Source organism: Pseudorasbora parva, chromosome 14, assembly GCF_024679245.1.
Source record: "Pseudorasbora parva isolate DD20220531a chromosome 14, ASM2467924v1, whole genome shotgun sequence".
In the NCBI taxonomy this organism is placed as follows: Eukaryota; Metazoa; Chordata; class Actinopteri; order Cypriniformes; family Gobionidae; genus Pseudorasbora; species Pseudorasbora parva.
In genome coordinates, this window is record NC_090185.1 from 43,333,116 (window position 1) to 43,353,651 (window position 20,536).

Below are 20,536 nucleotides of genomic sequence, written 5' to 3' on the forward strand. Positions count from 1 at the left end.
AAGAAAATAAGGCAATAGGCTACGTTATCAGTATGTTGAATTACATGTATCTCTCGTTGTCTGAGAATATTCGCCAAAAGCTTGTCAGATCTTACTTTCACTTTCGGTAGTGAATAATTGACTGGGTTTGAGACTGCGTTTAAACTGCGCATTGCGTGATATCCGCTGACTCGCGTTCATGAAGAAAAAGAACACATTGCAACATGACATTGTGTCAAGATGGAGGAGGTTAAATATCAATTAATATTAAAAAAAATAAAAATAAAATGTGAAAGTAAAACAAGTAAATTAATGATCAACTAGCTAAATGAATAAGATGCACTGGATATATACAACACAAACTGGAGGCACAACAGTTTACTTAATTTCTGCTGTTTGACAGCTGCCTACATAATTAAAGATCTCCCTTTTTTCGTTTTCTTCCTTAATGCTTTTAAAAATTAAATGGTTGAACTTCTGCTTTCGCGCAGTGAGGGAAAATAGGTCATCAGTTCGTGGCTTTGCTTCAACTGTGCGATAACCTCACGAGGGGCGAGCAGAATTACTGACACGCCAGAAATTCATCCGACCGTCCGATTCCCGATCGTGAGAGGTTTGTCGCCCCTCTTTTCCCCCTGTACACTGCACGAACACCTCGCGACAAACGACGCACGATAAACCTGAAAATCGGCCCGACCCAAAAAAAGAGTCGCACGAGTCAGAATTCGGCTCGAAATCGGACGAAAATCGCACAGTGTATGCCCGGCTTTAGTGAAGCGCTCGAATTCAGCATGTGTTATGAGTGTGTGAGTGTTACATGTTAGTGGATAAGACCGTGGCGGAGGATTCGTCACGCAACAGAAGCGCCAGACTTATATTTTAAACTGTGCGCTCAGCACCACCGCTTCCTAATCACAGAGTATTCAAAGGATCACGAAATTGAAAGTTAAATGTAACGTATATGATAATTCATATTAAGAAAGTAGAAATTAAATGACATTCATTACAAGATTTAAAACATTTGAAATGTACCTGCAAACTATTTTTAATTTCTAGTCATGCATTTCATCATTGTGGATTTTTTAAAAATATGTAAAAATCTCGTCTCATTTTCGTGAATCTGATCTCGTGTCTCATCTCATGAGATAAGTGTCTCCCAAAATTCAGTATCTCATCTTTTGGATCACTGTCAAGTCAGCAGTCTTCCCCATGATTGTGTAGCCTACAGAACTAGACTGAGACCATTTATTGGCCTTTGCCGTTGTGTTGAGTTAATTAGCTGATTAGAGCATGGCACCAGGTGTCTTCAATATTGAAACTTATCACAATATTCTAATTTATTACTATAGATAATAAATAGAGAGATACTGAATTTAGGATTGTCCTTAGTTGTCAGTTATAATCATCAAAATTAAAGGAAATAAACATTTTAAATATATCAGTATATGTTTAATGAATCAATATAATATACAAGTTTCACTTTTTTAATGGAATTAGTGAACTAAATACACTTTTTGAATTATATGACCAGCACCTGTATGTGTTTATTTTAGTACTTCCATCAGTGAAACAACATACTACAGCCTTTAAAACATTTAAATAAATACCTGTAAATAATAGTTATATAAATGATATAAGAAAGTAAATATTAGTTTAAAAAAAAATTATATATATATATTGTTGTATATTTCCCCACAGAGGTGCATTATACAAAAATAAAACGTTTTGGCTGACCACCACCGGAGCTACTCAGTGTGGTGGTGCGGTTGTCATGTTTACCGGCACAGCCCAATACCAAAGTACCTGCAGTATTGACAACAATCAGAAGTAAATATAAAATGCTGTGTAATAGCTGTAGGTTGCAGATCCCAGGCTTATAATGTATTAAAATTATTGGTTAGCAAGTTACTGAAACAATATTAACCAGGTTAGGTAGCTGATTACCAGTTGACATTAGCCCTATTCGCATGGGGCTAGTATTATCTGGGGACCTCTGGTGATTTGTAATAATTGCAGAGAATGTTGGTGATCTTAAGCGAATCGGCCATGTCTGTAATTTGTAAAGTAAAATTCCCCCACAAATTACCTACTATATTTCCCTGAACACTGAGGTCCTGTGATAATAGTAGTCCCGTGCGAATCGACATCTCTGTGATTAGGCCGGGATTAGGCAGATGGTATATAATTTTTGCAAGGTTTTTATTTCCTGTGCGCATTTCTATCTTTATCTTTCACAAAGAATGGAGGCTGCATTCATAATGCGCACCGTTATGAATTCCTGTGCGGCCGTACGGATTACTTTCACTTTAGAATAAGTACCAATTTGGGAGCAAACTATTTGAATGGTGTGTTTAATATTAATATCAATACTATACTTAATGAAAAACATAACAGAACAGTACAATGACAAGCTGGCTTAAATGAGAATGAGAGAGTGAATGGGTGAATGTGAGGCAAGATGTAAAGCGCTTTGGATGGCCATGGGTCTGTTAAAAGTGCTATATAAATGCAGTCCATTTACCATTTACCATAAATGGGTGCTTTTACTAGCCTAGAAATCTAGACGCACCCTGGCGGCAGCAAATGTAATCTGCCCGTGAGTGTCAATACCCTTCTGAGCTGTATTCCCCTAACTCTTGCCGGGCCAATCACATCGTGTATAGAGTCGGTGGGCGGGGCCATAATGACGACGGCGAGTTGCATTTGCGTGCTTCTAGTAAACACAGAAACTGCCGAACAATGGTCTTTCGAATCAGCTCTGACCGTGACTCTTAACTTGGTGTTAAGCTTTTCTCTGACTCTAAGAAAAGGACAAAGAGCGGCACTGAAGTCATTCTTAAAAAGGGAAGATGTGTTCTGAGTTTAGCCGACCGGATACGGCGAATGTTTAATCTGTCAGCGAGCTCTGTTTCACCTTCGTTTCTCTGGTTGGTGTAGCGCTATCCTATCGCGTGCAGAGGGAGTTTGAAAGACAACCGTTTATCCGCCCCTCGGATTGAGCCGTAAATGGTGAGTTCCAGACCAAACATCTTGATGTGGGTCTGGCTTGTCAGGCTACGCTTTTACAGCTTTGAAACTGAATCTTCCGCCGTATATTTTCAGCTTTTCACTCGTGATAAATGAAATCTGACTCCTACTGTCTGTGCTCAGTTCAGTTTTTAACTGTAGCGTCTATTCTCTAACTGAATTAAATCATTTTTATTACTATAAAACAATCAAAACGATATCAATATATATGACTGTTTATGAGTTCATACAGCTATATCTATAATGAAAAAACATTTACAAATCTTGAAGTCACATCCGGGAGAAAAGTCAGTAAATTTGAGTAAATTCACAGGCTTTGATTATCCCATGTGAATGTGCCACGCAAAACTCAGATGTGGGAGTAATTTCTAAATCACAGAGGTCTCTAGATAATACTAATCCATTGTGAATAGTTCTATTTTCTCCAAACATTTGACCAGTTAATAAAATTAGCTAACTGCAGCAAGGGCCAACACAAGACTAAACTTCTCTAATCTTTCAAAATACTTCTCTAATGTTTCAAAACTTAACATCCCTGAATATAGCACGTTCTTCTACTTATGTTAATTGCTTCAAGGAGAAGGAAACTCTTTGTTCTAAGCTAAAGGATAGCACAAGACAAATATTTAAAAAAATTAAACCATCAATTTTCCAGGTTTTTCCAGGACATGTGGGAACCCTGAAAAAAAAAACACAACTAAAAATGACTTAGTTTGACTTTGACTTACAGTGCAACTTTGGAGGTTTTGATGACTGCTGATAGTCTAATGAGACACTCGTCTGATTTCTTGAATCTCTGAAGCTCAAACTCCTCCATCTCTTCCTCTGATGTCAACAACACGAAGACCAAAGCAGACCACTGGGCAGGTGAAAGGTCAGCAGATGAGAGACTTCCTTTACTAAGGTGGGTCTGAATCTCTTTCACCAGAGTTTGATCATTCAGTTCATTCAGACAGTAGAACAGATTGATGGATCTCTCTGGAGACAGATTAGCTTCAAGTTTCTGCTTGATGTAATGAACAATTTCCTTCTTGCTCTGGTCATTTTCATCTTGCTGTGTCAACAGACCTCGTAAGAGTCGCCGATTGGACTGGAGTGACAGACCGAGGAGGAAGCGAAGGAAAAGATCCAGGTGTCCAGTTTCACTCTCGAGTGCCTTGTCCACCGCAGCCTTGAGAAAATCAATCATGGCTTCATTTTTGTTTTCCTGTTCTGTAGACTCTTGAACAAACACACTTTTCTCTTTGACGTCGAGAAACAAATGTGCATAAATGGCTGCAATAAACTCTTGAATGCTCAAGTGAACAAAGCAGTACATGGTGCCAAGAACGATCCCTGTTTCCTCCTTAAAGATCTGGGTACACATGCCTGAATACACTGAAGCCTTATAGACGTCAATACCACAGGCTTCCAGGTCTGATTCGTAGAAGATCAGGTTGTTTCTTTCCAGCTGATGAAATGCCAGCTTTCCCAGTGATAGGATGGCGTCTTTATCCCAGGAAACATCTGGTGTGTATTCTCCATCATATTTTCGACGGCTCTGCTGGATCTGAAAGCGGAGAAAGTGTGTGTACATTTGTGTCAGAGTCCTGGGAGTGTCGTCAGTATTTGATTCCTGAAGTGTTTCAGAGATCTCATCAGACTGAGTATTTTTCAGATCATTATTTCTTTTCTCCTCCAGAATGTTTTGGAGAACAGTGGCTGAAATCCAGCAGAAGACTGGGATGTGGCACATGATAAAGAGACTCTTTGATTGTTTAACATGATCAATGATTTCATTGGCTATTTTCTCATTAGTGAATCTTTTTCTGAAGTACTCTTCCTTTTGTTCATCAATGAATCCTCGTATCTCTGCCACCCGGTCAACACACTCAGGAGGAATCTTACTGGCAGCGGCTGGTCTGGTGGTGATCCAGATGAGAGCAGAAGGAAGCAGATTTCCCTTGATGAGGTTCGTCAGGAGAACATCCAGAGAGGCTGGGGACAATACATCACACAACGTCTCATTACAGTCAAACTTCAGAGGAAGACGACATTCATCCAATCCATCAAGGATGAACAGGACTTTAAAATCATTCTTTCTTGTAAGGTTTAGTCCTTTTGTCTCTGGGAAAAACTGAGTTAGAAGATCCATCAAACTTTGTTTTTCATTCTCCTTTAAGTTCATCTCTCTGAATGGAAGAGGAAATATGAATCTGATATCTTGATTTTCTTTTCCATCAGCCCAATCCAGAACAAACTTTTGCACAGAGACGGATTTTCCGATGCCAGCGACTCCTTTTGTCAGTACAGTTCTGATCTCCTGGTCTTGTTCAGATGCTTTGAACAAGTTTGTGCATTCAACCGGTATCTCTTGTGATTCATGACGCCTGGAAGCAACTTCAATCTGCCTGACCTCATGTTCAGTGTTGACCGGTTCACTGCCACCCTGAGTGATATAGAGATCTGTGTAGATGTTATTCAGAAGTGTGGAGTCGCCTTGCTTCGCAATTCCTTCAAACACACTTTGATACTTCTTCTTTAGGCCACACTTTAGCTGATGAATGAAGAACAGCTCATCTAAACACGGGAACAGAAAAAAAGATAGTTTTAGTCTTGATTTTCTCTCCTACATTTATAAGTGTCAATCTGACAGATGTTGATGAGTCTCTTACCTTCTAGAGCATCAGCAGCTGTATTTTCCTTCATCTCTCTCAGGTAATGTAGTGTGAGATCAAGAGCTGCTGCTTTGATACTGCATCTGTTCTCATTAAAGTCCTTCACCAAGGATTCTGTGTTCTTTTTCTGCAATATCTTCTTAAACTTTCCCAGCTCATTCTTCAGAAACTTGATTATTTTGCTCTCAAGATCCTACAAAGAAAGAAAAAAGACAGAACAACAATTTAAACCAAACTGTACATCCACATTTCCTGAAAACCATTTATTCAATCATTTAAAATATCAGTTAAAGAGACAAACATGATAATGGTGTCATTTTTGACAAATATAATGATTTTTTTAAATATATTATTTACCTTTAATAAATATAATAAATATATTATTACCTTTTATTGCATTCTTTAAAAGTTAAAAATGAAATTGTCGAGATGAATTAGAAATTAAATTTATGAAAATGTAAAAAATGAAATGAAAAAAGTTTTCTTACCTGGAAGATCCGCTGGAGATTGTCTGTGAAATTCCTGTCGTTCCTGTGAGTGTGTACGCTTGAGTCTAATGTCTCATATTGAAGCCTGTTAACAAATAAAATAAAATAAAATACTGAATGTTCAGACAAAATATTACAGAAATCTCTTGTAAACAATTTTTAGCAAAAAGAAACAAAAGCTGACTAGCTGTAACTAGCATGTTAGCTATAACATTAGCTGCTATAAGCATTATTCACTAATAAAGTTTCCAAAACACTCCACATGTGACCAAAAATTAGAAACACATGAAATACCTTTTGGCAGATGATGGTGTTTCCTCACTGAAGTTCGGCATGCCACCATCTTTTGACCAGTCACTCTTCACAGACACAGAGCTGGACACACCTGAGCCTGATCTTACACTAATGACACAAATAACAGAGAAAGGGAAAACACTTTACTACAGGTCTCATTTTAAAAGGTTTAAATGTTGCAGCTGTGCATTTGTCCTTACTGTATTTTGATAAATGAACATTTTAATGTTTGAATGCATGATCTACTTTCCATGGTGACTTTATGCCTCCTAGTGGCTACCTGTGTAGCTATATTACTGGAAAGAAACGCCAGACCAAGTTCAATAAAGGTTATCAGACGTTGTGTTTTTTGATTTACTAGTAGAAAAGCTTGAATTTTAACTAGGGATGCACAATACCATTTTTTCAGAACCGATCTTATATTAAAAATTCGGAGTATCGGCCGATACCAATAATAATCTGATACCAGTGCAGTTTTGTTTAAAACTTTCGCTTTATTATTACGGAAACCATACTTATTCAATAATAAAGCATGAAGACTAGATATGTATCAAAGGTCATAGATGTTTATCATAGAACTTGTTCATGTCTCTTAAGCCTTAGCTTAAAAATTCAGAATAAACAGGGATTTCTCTAATTTTAAGAATATAAATAAAGGTAGTATTACTTGTAGTTTAATTCAGAACATGGCACAGTTTGTATGAAAAACTGGTAATGTGAAAGCTGTCATGCGGACCTGTGAGCGCACCAGAACCACACCACACCTGGAGGAGGGCCATATTCCACCAGTAGGAATATAGTGCGGCCCCTTTAAAGGGTTACTTCAGCGATTAGCATATGGCTTTGTATCAGTAGAAACCATAGACTGTAAAAAAAAAGCTGAGGTGACACAATCACTATAGACGGTGGATAAATAGCTATCCACTTGTAACCACGCCCTTAATTATGCAGAACCTTAAGGCTTAAACGAATGAGTTATAAATAAAAAATTCACCCCCCTCACAGTTGTCATGAAGATCAAAATTAGCCTTATAAGCCAAAACCACAATTTGTACCAGGCTGTAAACATGTTTTTTTTCTGGTTTAAAGTTGAGAATTTTAACATGGGGCTCAATGAGATTCTGCTCCCTTCTGGAGCCTGTCCCTAGTGGCCAGTTGAGGAATTGCAGTTTACATTACTTCCGTATTGGCTTCAAGAGAGATCGCGGGAGGTTGCCGCTTGGTAGAAACCCTGGAGTATATTCAAATGATCGTGCTCATCCCTCTTATATCCCCCTGAGACAAGAGATTTATGCATTTTATTTCTGGAAAAATTCATTCGTGACGCAAACTGACGATATTTGCATCATCTTTGGAATGTTTGCCCAAAGGCTAAAGACTACAGCCAGCAGAGGGAGCTAAAGACTCTTGATCAGCAGCACTCAGAGTTTGTTCATTTAAACCGTTATGCGCAGATAGCGTGAGCTGAGGGCGAGAGAGGTCTGCGCTCTGCGGTCTTTGCCATCAGTTGATTTACTTGTTTCTGTGTAAGTAATACGTTCTCAAATATGTTTCAACTTAAATAGACTACCTAGATAGATACATAGTAAATATTTGCATCTTTGATACATAGTCAAATTTGAGCATTTAATATTAAAATATAATTTGAATATAAAAAAAAAATGAAATTCGAATGGGATAATGGAGTAAGATTGACAGCCCATATACATATATATATACACATATGAAAAGTAAAATCGCGTGCGTCTATAAATGAGATGTCACGACCAGCTCTTCAATTGACAGCAGCGCAGCCCAGTCCTTAAAGGGACAGTTCACCTCTAAAATTATGTTATTAAAAAAAAACAAAAGACCTTTAATACAGTAGCTTTTAATCAATGTTGTATATTGAAGACTATGTAGTTTTAATTTAAGCCTACATTTATTAATTCAATTTCATGCTTAAATGCTACTCTACATCTCAGGTACATCAAACAGGGTTTTTTTAGGTAAAGTTTTAAGTTTAAGTAAGGGTTTTCAAGTCTTTAAAGTAAAATAAAGAAAGAGTATTGCAATAAAAACATTTTCTCCTTAACTTTTTCTGTTCCTGTCGCCTAAGAATAGAATAGAATAGCAAAAAAATAACCCGAACCGAACCGAAAAACTGTGGTTAAAAACCGAGGTGTGTATTGAACCGTGGACTAACTGTATTGTTGCATCCCTAATATATATATATATATATATATATATATATATATATATATATTAGTTTTAATAACACATTATTTAATTCAGTGGTACTGTATAATTAAAACTATTGTATTTTGTACATTTCTTTGTAGCAAACCACACACGTATACACATAACTCTGCAAACTGCACTTTATGTGACTGACGCCGGAGTCACATGACTAAAACCGAAATAACCGACATGGGAAAAATACGTCTGTTAGAGGGTCTGAATTTCGGTTTTTATTATTTTTTGAATAATCGTACAGCCCTATTTATAGCCTATGTAAAGTTGTGTAGAACCTATTATTTAATTCAGTGATACTGTGTAATTAAATTAAAACTGTCATCCTCATAAAGTTTGTCATGTAAATGCGTTTAAAGGCTTTCCAGATTGAACATTTAAAGCGATTGTGCACGATTCAAAGACAACAATACGGAAAGCGTATCCGTTCAGTGCTCAGCTTTTATCTGTCACAGAGAGCCGAGCCATGTCTCATCTCTGACCTCTTTCACCTGCGTCCTCACAAAGCTTTGTCATTTTATATGTGTTATAAGGCCTGCCAGTTTGAACATTAAAGTGATTTTAGACCATCAGATGTGTATTATGTTGAACAAATGCATGATATATTATGACAAACGAACACTCAGACAGAAGCTCGCACATCACGTGAAGATCGTGCTTAGAGAGCAGCGCAGAAACGCAGAGTCAACGCTGTCCTGTGACGAAAGTAAAGTCACTGAAGTAGCTCAGAAACTCAACCGTTATAGGCATATATGTTAATACCTTTGAAGTTCAAACCACAGCTTCATAATGTGTGCGGCAGTGGCTCAGTGGTTCATGTAGGTTGTCTACAAACCGAAAGGTTGGTGGTTCAATCCCTGGTTCCACCTGACCAAGTGTCGAAGTGTCCATGAGCAAGACACCTAACCCCAGCTGCTCCCGACGAGCTGGATGGCGCCTTACATGGCTGACACCGCCGTCGGTGTATGAATGGGTGAATGTGAGGCAAGATGTAAAGCGCTTTGGATGGCCATAGGGTCTGTTAAAAGTGCTATATAAATGCAGTCCATTTACCATTTATAATGAATAGAGACGAGTAATTCACACACACAATCACTCTCTTATTAATGCATTCAAATAAATGTAATGCAGCTCTGTTCATTTATCTGTATCTGATGTACAAGCAGAACTCTGCCCCATAGACAATAACTGCTGAAAGTGAACCGTTTCCTTTAAGTATTTTAAAATGAAAAGAAATTCACTATTTCATTAGAAAAACAATTCTACCTTTATTAGTAGAAAATATTTACAGTAAAAACCGTATCAGGAACTTACTTAAAAACCTTATGAGGGCAAAAAAATGGAACGCAAAAAAAAAAAAAAAAAAGATTCTCGAGATTATGAGAAAATGAAGCCGTGACCATGAGATCCATGACCATTCAGGGCTTCCGTAGTTTCCGTGCTTGGCCAGGATGTTATTTTGTTAGGTTTTTTAAAAACAAATTTTACAAACACAGCGTGTGTTCTGATGTTGGTTGTAAGAAAATAATCCAAAAACTGCCCCACTGGCGATCTGACATGTCCTTTTATATTGAACATCTCCTCACTGCCGGCAGGAGCGCGCTCGTCTTCCTCATCTGTTCTGATGTCAAATGGCGATAACACAGCCGAACACGAGAGCAACACACTCTGGCTGATCAGATCTTATTGGCTGTTTGTAGAGGTCGACGATAGTGGATTTTACCGATACCGATAACTAGGTTGGACCACACTTGCCGATAACCGATTAATCGACCGATAGTTTTTAAAATAGATACTGGACAAAACATAACACTAAGTAAAACAGTGCTGAACTTTATTACAAGAAATAAAATAAAACAACAGTACTGAACCATGAGATTGTGCTAAATTGCTTATGTAAATATGAATATATTAAAATGACAAGTTCTAACAGAAAAAAATTCTACAGAAAAATAACTAAAACATTAAAAAATTACAAATAAATGTTTCTTTAGCTGTAACCTAGAAGCATGTAAGTGAATGTCAGGTGACAGACTGCAAGTCCCATTTGTTAACACGGATGTCTTAGCTTATTTAGCTAGCTTACATGAACTAAATGCATTATGTAATATACATTTCACAGCATGTATTAATATTTGAGCAATACAATTCTAGCTTAATCAATAGTGTTAGTTCATCGTGCATAAAAAGGTTAACAGATAAAACTAACAATGAATAATAAATGGACTGCATTTATATAGCGCTTTTAACAGACTCTATGGCCAAAGCGCTTTACATCTTGCCTCACATTCACCCATTCATACACCGACGGCGGTGTCAGCCATGTAAGGCGCCGTCCAGCTCGTCGGGAGCAGCTGGGGTTAGGTGTCTTGCTCATGGACACTTCGACACTTGGTCAGGTGGAACCAGGGATTGAACCACCAACCTTCTGGTTTGTAGACAACCTACATGAACCACTGAGCCACTGCCCCCCAATACTTCTACAGCATTTATTAAAGGTAGGGTAGGTAGGAATGATCTAAAACACGTTTGTCCAAAGTGTTTAAACTTTCTTTATATGTCAATACATAATTAAAATGTAAGTACTCTGAAAAAGAGAGTATAAAAATCAAGTGACTCTAGACTAATCTGCAATAAACACCGCTCATTATTTTCGTTCGGGACGAAACAAATGATTGGCTTGGGCGACTGTCACTCTCTCTCGCTACCATGGCAACCACCGCTTTCGCTACAGGATCCGCCCACTCGCGCACCCCTAGGAAGAGCAAAAGCATTCAAAACGCACGGTGCCGCAGTCAGTGAAGGCAAACAATGCAAAAAAAAAAGGAAGACAGTAGGTCTACATGTAAAGGCAATGCACAAGAAGTCTTTGGATAAACAAAGAAATCAAACGTGAGTAAATATCAGCGTGGCTTTCCAGCGATGGTGAGAACTGAGGGACCTCAAGCGGCTGAAAACGACTCATTGCTGCTGTATTCCTGCTGGACAGGTCATCTTTCATTCTGATTATACATTTTTTCAGTTTATGTTTTCATAAAGTATGTATCACTAGCACATGTAGCTGCCTAATATAGCATAACATTACTCAGCATAAAGTTACAATATTATACACTTAGCCATTAGTAGAGATGATAAATACTCAATATGCTTAGCTCAAGTTGATCGCTGTCGGGTTGAATTGCACAAAATGTAACTTTAGATAACTGTTACGTCCATAGGGACGTAGGGATTTATTTTATTTTCTTAATTTGTGTGGATTCTGTTTTCTGTGCTTTTGTGTTCTGTTGCTCTTGCTCCTCCTACTGTCTGCTTGACCGGCTCATGAGTGCCGCCTGAATCTTCTTCCAGATCGTTAAGTGGAGAACAAAGGAACCCAGACATTTCCGGTCAGCGAGAGAGACAGAGGTTTTCCTCTGCGGGAGAGACTACCATCTTCTGGTCCCAGTGCTGTTGTGTGCCTATATGGTGTATAGTGTTTGGCCTGTAGTGTCAGGTAAAGAGCTGTGAAGTGTCTCAGCTAAGTTGTGTATAACCAGTATAGCAAGGTGAGCTGTTAAGTGTTACAGCTAATGTTTGTACTCCTAAACCTTAACTCAGTCCGAGCAGTGTAAATCAATGTGAGCTGCCTGTGAACATCAGCATTCTACTTTTGTTTCCTTAATTTTCTCACTTTTTCTCACAATCTTACACAAAATTCATCTTCATCACAGTATAACTGATGTTATTGGGGGAAACATGTATCAATGCTACCCGTGTTTAGCTTTGCCTTATAAATATAACTAGCTCATTACCGAATTAAACAAATATATTTTAAACTTTAGCAGTATCGGTATTCTAGCTTCATAGTGAGCAGTGATGCCAGTAACGCGTTACTCTAATCTGACTACTTTTTACCAGTAATGAGTAATCTAACGCGTTACTATTTCCAAACCAGTAATCAGATTAAAGTTACTTATCCAAGTCACTGTGAGTTACTATTTTAGTCATTTTCCTTAGTAAAAACCGACAGCTTATCAAAATTCTCAGCCCGAGTCCGGCTGGAGCCCGTGTTTTTTATTTATTTATTTATTTTATTTTTTTACATTGTTGCAGCCATTAAAATAGTTCAGTTTTGTTTTTAATGTCAAAGTAGTTATTTTTCGTTTCGTTTCTTTATTAACCTAATTTAGAAAAATGTTCAGAGCAATTTTTTGTTTGTTAAATTAAAGTTTATATAGGCAAGACAATTCAAGAGTTGGTTTGAGAGACTATTAAACATGCGGTTAACTCACTGGGTCGTCACATAAAAAAATTAAAACTTTAATTTAACAAACAAAAAAATTGCTCTAAACATTTTTCTAAATGAACTTAATAAAGAAACGAAACGAAATATAACTACTTTGACATTAAAAACAAAGTAGGCTAGTTATTATACTACCATAAAGGCATTTCTGACGAGCTGAGGCAGGCTGATAGATTAGCCTACTGCTCGCAACGGCACTCAAAAAACGAAACGGGCTACACAATCTAAAGAAAAAAAAAAAAGGCCCCACTTTATATTAGGTGGCCTTAAGTACTATGTACTTACATCAAAAAATAAGTACAATGTACTTACTGTGTTCATATTATATTTCAAAACACCTTTGCTGATATTGAGGTGGGATACGGGTAGAGTTAGGGACAAATGTGGTGGTGTGGAGCAGTTTAAGGGTAGGGTTAGGTGTAAGGGAAGTGCCAACTGTGTAATTACAAATGTAACTACAGAAATTAATTACAGACGTAATTACATGCAGGTATTTTTAAAATGTAAGTACAATGTAAAAACATGTATGTACACAATAAGTGCATTGTATCAAATGATTAATTACAATGTTAGTACATAGTAGTTAAGGCCACCTAATATAAAGTGGATCCGAAAAAGAAAAAAAAGAAAGTACATGCAGGTTGTCTTTTAGCCTACCTTACACTTCAGCAAAATTAATATAAACCCGATCTTCAATTCCCGCGGTATATGCTCATTTAACGGAGTTCACATCAAAGCAAAAGATTCTAGCATTTTATTCAGCAGCCCGTTTCAAATTCAAAGATCGCAATATGAGAGAGAGCGACCTAAGCACTGGTAAGATCATTTAGTTTAATTATTTTATATTGAAGATGACTGTGTTTTTTGTGACTTATTTTAAAGTTTCATTTACGGCCATATGCGTTGGCTTGCTTTACTCATTTACAGCGATGTTGCAGTAGCACCATCATATCTATCTGACTACAACATTACACGCTCTCACACATTTATTTTTTAATTATTTGCCAGGAGTAAAATTTACACACATGGTTTAAACAACCAGATACATTTACATTTGTCCGGTTTAGTTTGAAATGCTTTCATGCACCTTCTGAATTGGTTTGTTTGAGTGATCGGAATTAAATAAGCCTACGTCTCGAAAGACTCTCGGAAGGCATCTAGGCCTACTCCTGGTCATTTCGCAATCAGATAGACCTGGTCAGAGGAAACGAATGAAGGAACCAGTATCTGGTTGTTGTAAAAAGGCCATAACTCCAGCAGCTGCACTGAAGAAACGGACTCTTTAACCCTGCGCGAGCCATATCTTGACAGTGGCTCAAGCTATCATGGTCTCATGTTGTTTCCACCAGCACATCTCATTGTTCATTTTAATTATTAAAATAAATATAAAACGAAGGAGAAGCTTAAAAAAGGGGCGTAAAAAAAGTTGGGGCCGTCAGGCTCGGGCATAAATGCAATAAAGTGTGTTGCCAAAAATGGTCGTCATTTCTATGTTGAGGCGGCAGCGGTGTTGTCGGCAACTGCTGAATGTAACTAATAAAGTAACTTGTAATCTAACTTAGTTACTTTTAAAATCAAGTAATCTGTAAACTTAGTTACTTTTTAAAGGAGTAATCAGTAATCAGATTACTTTTTCAAAGTAACTGTGGCAACACTGATAGTGAGTGCTAAAAGACATCTTATCTGTTTATATTCATACTGATGAAGTTAGATGTTTTATCACATGTGATTCTGACATGATGTCACTACATTGATTGCACACCGCTCCTCTCAGGTCAATAATGCTCTTCCAGCTGATTGGTCGGTGAGGCGCGTTCATGTGTTTTGGGGGCGTGGCTTTGGAAAGAGCCCAGAAGGGAGAAGGTGGAGTGAATGGAAATAATGAGCTGTCTTTAAAACAGTCCTGAGAGGTCTACAGACACTCACATTTTATACTTTTTTAGAGTACTAACATTTTAACTATGTATGGATATATAAAGAACGTTTAAACAAATTTGGAAAAAAGTTTTTTTTAACCAATTCTTACCTACCCTACCTTTAACCTTACTTAAAGGTGCCCTGTGTAAAAATTGAGGTAAAAATATCCAAAAAAATTACCTACACGCATCAAAAGAATGAGAAGAAATAAGGGCAATGATGTCATAAAAAAATGTCAAGTTATAGTACTGCAGAGTTATCAACCTTAATTAGCAGTAGCATTACTAGCCCCGGCCCAACAGGTGTCGTAATACCAGTCTCGGCCATGGGAGGCGGTATGCGGCAACATAACCACCAGCCAACCTGGCGTACTTGAACTTGATGTCAATCGCGTGGAAAGTACAGCCCACTACTTCATTTCAGTTCAGGGAAGAGAGCAGACGGATGGCCGAAGCCCTTGTCCCTTAAATGTATCCGATATGATAAAAATAGCTGTTTTTACCTGACCGGAAAAAGCGGAAGTGCGGGCGCCCGGCGACTGTGTCCCGTCACGTCATAATAAAAGTCCCGGTACTCACGAGCCGTTTAGAATAGGAGCCCTCCAGTGGACGAAAAGTTGCATAGTGCACCTTTAATGTAAAAAATGTAATATTATTGTATTATATGTAAGGGATAATGTACACCCAGCCGTCGCGTCGGGGTCCTGATCACTCTGAAGGGGTTTATTCTGCGATAACAACCGGCTGGGTGGACATTATCCCACTTATTACACGGCTACTAGTCTCAAATAAATAATTATTAGACACAAAATATTGTCTTGAGATTAAATATTTTATTAGCTCTTACACAAAGCTTTCACGAAGAAAAACAGTTCCAGACTGCTTTAAGCCTTTATCTATTGCTGCTAAATGTTGAGAATGAATGCTGAAAGGGTTAGTTCAGCCAAAGATGAAACCAAGCCTATGATTTACTCACCCTCAAGTCATTATAGGTGTTTATGACATTCTTCTGTCAGACAAATACAATCAGAGTTATATTTAAAGAGTCCAGGCTAACGTTAATCCCAGCAGTAGTTGTAGTTGTGTTTGAAGTCCATAAAAAAATGCAGCTGTCCGTCAAATAACGTGCTCCACACGACTCCTATATTAATATATTAAAAAATATTTTTAAAATATTAAAAACGTTATAAAGGAAACCCGCCTTGAAGTCTTCCATTGTAACCCACGGCTGTTTAAGCCACAAGATGGCGCCAGCGTTAAGCACAGAAGTAGAACCGGTCAAGATAACTCACAGTACCCGGATGAGCGGGTGTTATCTGGAGATAACATACCGCTGGAATGCGCGATTGACCAATCAGAATCAAGTATTTCACAGAGCCGTGTAATAATGAGCGTTATCATTTCATATAAATCTAAACAGTTGGCAACATGTAGTATTCAGTATTCTTTACTCTATTTAATTGATGTAAGTGTGAACTCGTGAACCGGAAAAAAACGATCTGTATTGATTTTTGTGGATAACGGATTGTTCCACCAATCAGCTAGCCTGGCTCTGCCCTCCTACGTACTTCCGCTCAATTTTCATTTTCCTTCAGGACTACGTCTGGGACTGCTGTGTAGTCTTAGGTTTTCTCCGAACAAATTTTTACCGGTCCAATCAGCGAACAGAGGGAGTGGCTGAGAACGATGACGTTGATGTCGAGCGCTAGTTTGAGATGTAGTTCAGTAATGGCGGCGGAGAAAGATTCAAACTAAACCATTCATTGCATTGTGGCACCGCTGCCGAATATCCAGAAGTTAAAGCCGGAGCAATAACAGTCTTTGCTGGGGTTTGTTGATGGCCCTCCAACAGGGTAAACTCAGGGAAAGTTTGATTTTCCAGATCGCTTCGTTAGTGATGAAGGAGTCGGCTGAAGCTATTCGGACAGTAACTGTTTCTCGTGGGGTCGGAAGGTATTGCCATCATTTAATTTACAGGGACTGGTCAGTTATTTTATTGCCGTCCGTCTCTCACCACCCGCGTAAAAATCCCCGGCCGAGTTACCGACTGCTTTTGACAAACGCAAGGCCGTGTTGATGTAACAGCTGTCCGAATGAGTTTTTAACAATATATCACTTCAAAATTCACTGTTTGTAATCACCACAGAACACCGTACGGTTGCTTTGCTGTTATTAGGATGTATTTCTAGACTTGTATTTCCTTAAAATGCTGGCAAGTATTTAGACGAGCAATATATTTCATCACCGCTCAAACAAATTAAAATAAAAGCACTTAAACATTTGAATCGGTCCGTTATTTATAGCAGCATTTATTATCATACCAAGCATATGACATTTTATTTACAGCATACAATGATGTTACGGACCCGTGAGCGCCGCGTTCCCGATCACAAGGCTCTCTTGTCCACCGTGGCGTGAATAAATCACAATCCGAATGCACGAGTTTTAGGTTTTATCCTATAGTTTTATCACTGAGGTGGCATGCACATGTGCACTTTTATTTTGTCAGATTTCCAAGAGTGAAACAGGCGAAGGGCGCACGACATACGTCACGACCAAACGTTAGCGATTGGTTATGGCAGATCCAGAGTGGCTCAGGGCAGATCCAATAGTTTTAAACCTCAACAGGGTGCCCGCCTTCGCGGAAATAAACCCTTGTCAATGGAGAGTGGCCAGACTCTATGTACAAATGAAATGTACGAGAGTCTGGTAAAGCCAGGCTACCAATCAGCTATCAGTGCCGATTAATCTGCAAAACCGACGAATCGGTCGAGCTCTAGTTGTTTGCTTGTCAATGGTAGCACGTTGATTCTTCAAAACATCTGATACGGACGACACACACGCATTTTAATGAAAGTATCGAGCGCTATATTGACATTTTTGTATACATTACCAACACCTGTAATATACCGCCCAGCCCTAGTCCACATGTGACCAAAAATAAGAAACACATGAAATACCTTTTGGCAGATGATGGTGTTTTCCCACTGAAGTTCGGCATATCCTCTTTTGACCAGTCACTCTTCACAGACACAGAGCTGGACACACCTGAGCCTGATCTTACACTAATGACACAAAGAACAGAGAAGAGGAAAACACTTTACAGGACATACTTTAGTCTCAATCTTATCAGCTCTTTATGTTTGTAAGTTATTAACTGTGACACTGTCTATAAAGCCCTCTTTACCATGTAGATTTTATTTGTTGAAGAAGGTTTTAGTTGTGTTTTTAAGTCAAGTCATCATTATATATATTTTTAAATGGTTTAGTATTTGCAAACATAAAACAATGCTTGTTAAGGTTTTGTTCTTCACAAAGAAAAGACAAACCCCTGAAAGGTAATTAGTGTTAATAATGATTGTGTGAAAGAGTCTTACCTCTGTTCCTCTGAGAGACTCATCTTAGAGAGAGAGTGCTTTCCTCGCTCCTCTGCCATACTGCAGCTAAACGGCCACTGAACACAGATCAGCTCTGGTTTCTGAACACAATCATTCAGTTTGAGCTACAGATGACCATATGTCACTGAGATCAATAGCACGGCAGTTCAGGAAATAATCAAGAATGTGAAGTGAAAAAAGAGCATTATATAAAATCAAGTGAGTTATAAAACAATATACTGACCTGTGGAATAATCAAATGATCTTATGGCAGATAATTTAATGTGTTTAACTGACATATGGCTCTATAGTCCAAATATAATATATGCTTTAAACTGTGGGAAAAATGAACCCGGTTTGATATATTTCTGTATTGCAGTTTAATTTAATTTGCAGTCGTATTTACTCCTATTTTATTAACGGTCGATTCTTCTTGTTTGTCATTTGATCATTACTTCAAGTTCACAATACATTTCATTAGTGGGCATACTGCACAATAATTGCTATGTAACTAAAATATTACATTTAATAAAGCAGATGTAGGCAATGTTTGTTTTTGATAAATAAAAAAATAAAAAAATAAAGTGAGTGAGTGATAGAATAAGTGAGCACTAAATGCTGGGTTTGATCCCGTCTATAGACTGGTACTTTAGAAGTCACAAAAACAACATCATCCTAAAATGGACGACGACATCCGCGGCCTTCAAATCATTTCAGTAACTTTAGGCCTAATTTCTGACAGTCAGTTTGGAGTAGACTATAAAACACTTCCAGAATAAGAACAGGCCTTTTGTAACATTAAATCACGTTTACATTTACAATATGAAACTTCTGTTTTATTCCCCAAATAACTGTAATCAGAAAAGTAAAAACTTACAGCATTGCGCAGTAAGAAGAGAGTTTAGAAGTATTTGAAGCATGATTTTCCCCTTCCTGTTCGTGTGTTGCTTGTGTTGTGCAATCCCAGAGTAAAGTCCAGTCTCTGGTAAAGCTTTCCGTGTCGTTCAACTGCTGTATGTTTGACTCTGGTTGGTCTGGAAACTCCCCATTGACAGCTCAATCTGAGGGGCGGGATAAACGGTTGTCTTTCAAACTCCCTCTGCACGCGATAGGATAGCGCTACACCAACCAGATCAATGAAGGTGAAGCAACAGAGCTGGTTGATGATTAAACTTTCGCCTCCAAACACATCTTCCCTCTTTAAGAATGACTTCAGTGCCGCTCTTTGTTCTTTTCTCAGAGAAAAGCTTAACTCCAAGTCTTCCTGAGTCCAATCAGTCAAAGCTGATTCGAAAGACCGCCGTTCACCAGTTTCTGTGTTTGCTAGAAGCATGCAAATGCACCTCAGCCGTCATTATGTTAAGCCCCACCCACCGACTCTATACACGATGTGATTGGCCCGACCAGAGTTTGGTTTTTACAGCTCAGACGTGTATTGAGAGTTGCTAGACGACACACGCAGCAGATTAGATTTGCTGCCACTAGGGTGCGACTAGATTTCTAGGCTAGTTTTCCCACATGATTTCATATCAATCCCTCATGTGTACTGGCAGGGGAGCTGAAGCTCATTAAATATGCAAATCGTACCCAATCCTAGCCATGGGCGTTTACTTCCAACTCTCCAGTACGGCACGCCCATCAAAACCCAGCGTTCAGGAGAGAGCCTCAAAACCAGTGTAGAAAATAGCCTATTACTGATTAGTTATGATGTTTCTGAATGTAGAAACCACACGAACATCATAAGTTGACCTCAGATAACAGTATAAAAAATTAAAAAGTCAGTTCATGACACATTTAAATGACAATGTATGTATGACAGAATGTATTGACCAAATAACCACAATATTAACAACAACAATGTAAGAGTGCAGTTTATTAGTCAATCAGATGCACAAAGTTGCGTCCGTCACTATAGCAACGGTAGGCTCTCAGCCATTAGTCTGTACTGCACTAATTTTCTTTTAGCATTATCATTGGATTATAGAAAGAATTCTCACATCTGCATCTGTTATCGTAGACCAATCAGCGGTCAAAACCTACCGTTGTGGACAAACGAACCGTTTCACAATTTCAGGGGTGTGGCCATCTTTTCAGAAGGGAGGGGGACAGAAATGTTATAATACCATTTTTTTTAACCAATATAATTTATCGCATCTCTTGCTTTCAATTTGGTAAGATATCAAATACACTGCTGATCAATAACCACTAATATCTATAATATTTTTCGGTAACACTTTATAATCACGTTCAGTTGTAAGTCATTTATAAGTAGTTAGTTAATGAT

General features: G+C 38.2%; 1 protein-coding gene across 2 annotated transcripts in view; it reads right to left on the reverse strand.

The window, feature by feature from the left end:
• The window catches only part of LOC137040641 (NACHT, LRR and PYD domains-containing protein 12-like), a 274,172-nt gene extending 254,820 nt beyond the window's left edge, over nucleotides 1-19,352 (reverse strand). Inside the window, exons 1-7 of one of the 2 annotated variants that reach the window (XM_067416434.1) lie at nucleotides 19,130-19,349; nucleotides 18,253-18,353; nucleotides 17,836-17,940; nucleotides 6,446-6,553; nucleotides 6,152-6,236; nucleotides 5,661-5,856; nucleotides 3,735-5,565 (exon numbers count right to left, since the gene is read on the reverse strand). In XM_067416434.1, the coding sequence (XP_067272535.1) occupies nucleotides 3,735-5,565; nucleotides 5,661-5,856; nucleotides 6,152-6,236; nucleotides 6,446-6,553; nucleotides 17,836-17,940; nucleotides 18,253-18,311 (2,384 nt within the window). In that variant the 5' untranslated portion in view covers nucleotides 18,312-18,353; nucleotides 19,130-19,349. Of the gene's footprint in view, nucleotides 1-3,734; nucleotides 5,566-5,660; nucleotides 5,857-6,151; nucleotides 6,237-6,445; nucleotides 6,554-17,835; nucleotides 17,941-18,252; nucleotides 18,354-19,129 lie in introns of both variants that reach the window. The other variant, XM_067416433.1, reaches the window with a different exon arrangement.
• Between the last annotated feature and the right edge of the window lie 1,184 nt (nucleotides 19,353-20,536).